The sequence below is a fragment of the Oncorhynchus mykiss genome, chromosome 13, assembly GCF_013265735.2.
Source record: "Oncorhynchus mykiss isolate Arlee chromosome 13, USDA_OmykA_1.1, whole genome shotgun sequence".
In the NCBI taxonomy this organism is placed as follows: Eukaryota; Metazoa; Chordata; class Actinopteri; order Salmoniformes; family Salmonidae; genus Oncorhynchus; species Oncorhynchus mykiss.
The window spans coordinates 6,765,852-6,770,451 of NC_048577.1; the positions used below are offsets into that span (position 1 = coordinate 6,765,852).

General features: G+C 47.6%; 1 protein-coding gene across 2 annotated transcripts in view; it reads left to right on the forward strand.

Moving 5' to 3' along the window:
* LOC118938171 (pre-B-cell leukemia transcription factor 1-like) overlaps positions 1 to 3,721 on the forward strand; it is a 35,448-nt gene extending 31,727 nt beyond the window's left edge. Inside the window, exons 6-8 of one of the 2 annotated variants that reach the window (XM_036940053.1) lie at positions 1 to 42; positions 1,689 to 1,775; positions 3,313 to 3,721. The exon at positions 1 to 42 is cut by the window's left edge and continues 115 nt beyond it. In XM_036940053.1, the coding sequence (XP_036795948.1) occupies positions 1 to 42; positions 1,689 to 1,732 (86 nt within the window). In that variant the 3' untranslated portion in view covers positions 1,733 to 1,775; positions 3,313 to 3,721. Of the gene's footprint in view, positions 43 to 342; positions 695 to 1,688; positions 1,776 to 3,312 lie in introns of those variants that run through there. The other variant, XM_036940052.1, reaches the window with a different exon arrangement.
* Positions 3,722 to 4,600: the final 879 nt, after the last annotated feature.

The window sequence follows — 4,600 nt, forward strand, 5'->3', positions numbered from 1 at the left end:
CACAGGCCAGCCAGGCCAACTCCCCCGCCACGCCCAACTCAGGTACACACTCGGACATCACACACACACACATACGTGTGCGTCCGCGCCAGGATCACTCACGCTCGGACATCAAACACACACAGTCGTAGACCACGTGGGGGTGCATTTCACGCGCTCGCTCGCATACAAACACACACAGCGGCACCACCAAGACCAGCCACATCTTTTTCACACAATTACCTCTTCCATAGTCTCCCTTCTAACAAAGTTTAAACCCGCCTCTTATTACCCGCCCCACCAATCAACCGCTCCCTGCCACAAAAGCCTCTCTCCTGATTGGCTGGTTATGACATTCCGCAGGCTCGCCAGGGTCGTACAGTCGGCCCAACACAGGCCACGCCCACCCCGGTTTACACCCGACCAATGGGGAGGGGTTATTTCTCAACCCTCCTCTGCAGCCTCAGGTAGGCCTGCAGTAAGACCCCCCTGATCCCCCTCCCCAAAATGGTTCCCCTGTTATAGCTGCTTGTTCCTCTCTCCTGCCCCCCCTCAATCCCCCCAAACTGCCACCTGTGTTCCCGGTGGTATCATTGGTACCCCTTAGTATCAGCTACCAACCCCCCAGCCCCTATAGAGCCCCTCTGACCCCTGTTCAGTTGTACCTTTTAGTAGTATCAGCTACCAACCCCCCCAGCCCCTATAGAGCCCCTCTGACCCCTGTTCAGTTGTACCTTTTAGTAGTATCAGCTACCAACCCCCCAGCCCCTATAGAGCCCCTCTGTCCCCTGTTCAGTTGTACCTTTTAGTAGTATCAGCTACCAACCCCCCCAGCCCCTATAGAGCCTCTCTGACCCCTGTTCAGTTGTATCTTTTAGTAGTATCAGCTACCAACCCCCCAGCCCCTATAGAGCCCCTCTGACCCCTGTTCAGTTGTACCTTTTAGTAGTAGTATGTGTGTGTGTGTGTGTGTGTGTGTGTGTGTATCTGTGTGTGTTAGTGTATTAGTGTTTGAGTTTGCAGTGTTAATGTGCAACAGTCTGTGTGTTAGTGTGTGTATAAATGTATTAGTATGTGTACCAGTTTGTGTATAAATGTAGTATTAGTGTGTGTACCAGTTTGTGTATAAATGTAGTATTAGTGTGTATAAATGTAGTATTAGTGTGTATAAATGTAGTATTAGTGTGTGTGTATAAATGTAGTATTAATGTGTACCAGTGTGTGTATAAATGTAGTGTTAGTGTGTATAAATGTAGTATTAGTGTGTATAAATGTAGTATTAGTGTATACCAGTGTGTGTATAAATGTAGTATTAGTGTGTACCAGTGTGTGTATAAATGTAGTATTAGTGTGTACCAGTGTGTGTATAAATGTAGTGTTAGTGTGTACCAGTGTGTATATAAATGTAGTATTAGTGTGTGCCAGTGTGTGTATAAATGTAGTGTTAGTGTGTATAAATGTAGTATTAGTGTGTACCAGTGTGTGCATAAATGTAGTGTTAGTGTGTATAAATGTAGTATTAGTGTGTATAAATGTAGTATTAGTGTGTACCAGTGTGTGTATAAATGTAGTATTAGTGTGTACCAGTGTGTGTATAAATGTAGTGTTAGTGTGTATAAATGTAGTATTGGTGTGTACCAGTGTGTGTATAAATGTAGTATTAGTCTGTACTAGTGTGTAAAGCGCCCCCTGCTGGTCTGTTCCCCCAGGTGGATACCCAGCACCGTGCTACACTCCTGACGGGATGTTATGAGGAGCTGCCTGGAGGAACTCTGTTTCCTCCCCACTGTCTCCATGTGAGTATCTATGGTAACACCATGTTTCCTCCCCACTGTCTCCATGTGAGTATCTATGGTAACACTGTTTCCTCCCCACTGTCTCCATGTCAGTATCTATGGTAACACTCTGTTTACCACCACTGTCTTCATGTCAGTATCTATGGTAACACTCTGTTTCCTCCCCACTGTCTTCATGTCAGTATCTATGGTAACACTCTGTCTTCATGTCAGTATCTATTGTAAAACTCTGTTTCCATGTCAGTATCTATGGTAACACTCTGTTTCCTCTCCACTGTTTCCATGTCAGTATCTATGGTAACACTCTGTTTACCACCACTGTCTTCATGTCAGTATCTATGGTAACACTATGTTTACAAGCACTGTCTCCATGTGAGTATCTATGGTAACACTCTGTTTCCATGTCAGTATCTATGGTAACACTCTGTTTACCACCACTGTCTTCATGTCAGTATCTATGGTAACACTCTGTTTCCATGTCAGTATCTATGGTAACACTCTGTTTCCATGTCAGTATCTATGGTAACACTCTGTTTCCTCCCCACTGTCTCCATGTGAGTATCTATGGTAACACTCTGTTTACCCCTACTTTCTTCATGTCAGTATCTATGGTAACACTATGTTTACCACCACTGTCTTCATGTCAGTATCTATGGTAACACTATGTTTACAAGCACTGTCTTCATGTCAGTATCTATGGTAACACTATGTTTACAAGCACTGTCTTCATGTCAGTATCTATGGTAACACTCTGTTTCCATGTCAGTATCTATGGTAACACTCTGTTTACCACCACTGTCTTCATGTCAGTATCTATGGTAACACTCTGTTTACCACCACTGTCTTCATGTCAGTATCTATGGTAACACTATGTTTACCACCACTGTCTTCATGTCAGTATCTATGGTAACACTCTGTTTACCACCACTGTCTTCATGTCAGTATCTATGGTAACACTATGTTTACAAGCACTGTCTTCATGTCAGTATCTATGGTAACACTATGTTTACAAGCACTGTCTTCATGTCAGTATCTATGGTAACACTCTGTTTACCACCACTGTCTTCATGTCAGTATCTATGGTAACACTATGTTTACAAGCACTGTCTTCATGTCAGTATCTATGGTAACACTCTGTTTACCACCACTGTCTTCATGTCAGTATCTATGGTACCACTCTGTTTACCACCACTGTCTTCATGTCAGTATCTATGGTAACACTATGTTTACAAGCACTGTCTTCATGTCAGTATCTATGGTAACACTCTGTTTACCACCACTGTCTTCATGTCAGTATCTATGGTAACACTATGTTTACAAGCACTGTCTTCATGTCAGTATCTATGGTAACACTCTGTTTACCACCACTGTCTATGCCAGTTTTTTAAAACAGATATTGTAGGTGGGTGACCAACTCATGTGAATACCTTCAATTGATGTCTTTTATAAAATATTTTCCCTCCCTCTTTTCATCTCTCTCTCTCCTTCTCTTTCTCTCTCCCTCCTCGCTTCCCTTTCTCTCTCTCTCTCTCTCCAGGTTGATAGTGGATGGCAGGACAGCACCGACCCCCCCTCCCTCACCCCCCCTCACGGGGCACCGGGCAGCGTGCACTCGGACACCTCAAACTGAGACACACACTCACCCCAAACGCCCCCCACCCCTCTACCCTTCAAATTCCACTTCCTCCACCCTCACACAGCCACCCCTCTACCCCCCCCACATATCAGTCGTACCTCAAACTGAAACAACTTCCCCCTGCTTTACCTGTACCTGAGCATCCCCCTCCTCTCCCTCCACACCATCCTCCCCCCTCCTCTCCCCCATCCCTCTCCCCCTCCAGTCCCGATGCAACATAACCCCCTAGCTCTTCCCTCCTCTCTCTTCCCCCATCCTCCCCCCTCCACTCCCGATGCAACATAACCCCCTAGCTCTTCCCTCCTCTCTCTCCCCCCTCCTCTCCCTCCCCCCATCCCTCTCTCTCCTCCTCTCCCTCCCTCCCCCATCCCCCTCTCTCTCCTCCTCTCTCTCCTCCTCTCTCCTCTCTCTCTCCTCTCTCTCTCCTCTCTCTCCTCCTCTCTCTCCTCCTCTCTCCTCCTCTCTCTCTCCTCTCTCCCCTCCTCCTCTCTCCCCTCTTCTCCCTCTCTCTCCTCCTCTCTCTCCTCCTCTCTCCTCCTCTCTCTCACCTCCTCTCTCCTCCTCTCTCTCTCTCCTCTCTCTCTACACCTCTCTCCTCTCTCTCTACACCTCTCTCCTCCTCTCTCTACACCTCTCTCCTCTCTCTCCTCCTCTCTCCTCCTCTCTCTCTCCTCTCTCTCTCCTCTCTCTCTCCTCCTCTCTCTCCTCCTCTCTCTCTCCTGCTCTCTCTCTCCTCCTCTCTCTCCTCTCTCTCTCCTCTCTCTCTCCTCCTCTCTCTCTCCTCCTCTCTCATCCTCTCTCTCTCCTCCTCTCTCCTCCTCTCTCTCTCTCCTCTCTCTCTAAACCTCTCTCCTCTCTCTCTACACCTCTCTCCTCCTCTCTCTCTCCTCTCTCTCTCCTCCTCTCTCTCTCCTGCTCTCTCTCTCCTCCTCTCTCTCTCCTCTCTCTCCTCCTCTCTCTACACCTCTCTCCTCCTCTCTCTCTCCTCTCTCTCTCTCTCTCTATCCTGCTCTCTCTCTCCTCCTCTCTCTCTCCTCCTCTCTCTCCTCCTCTCTCTCCTCCTATCTCTCTCCTCCTCTCTCCTCCTCTCTCTCTATCTCCACTCTCTCTCCTCCTCTCTCTCTCCTCCTCTCTCTCTCCTCCTCTCGCTCTCCTCTCTCTCTCTCCTCTCTCTCTCCTCTCTCTCCTC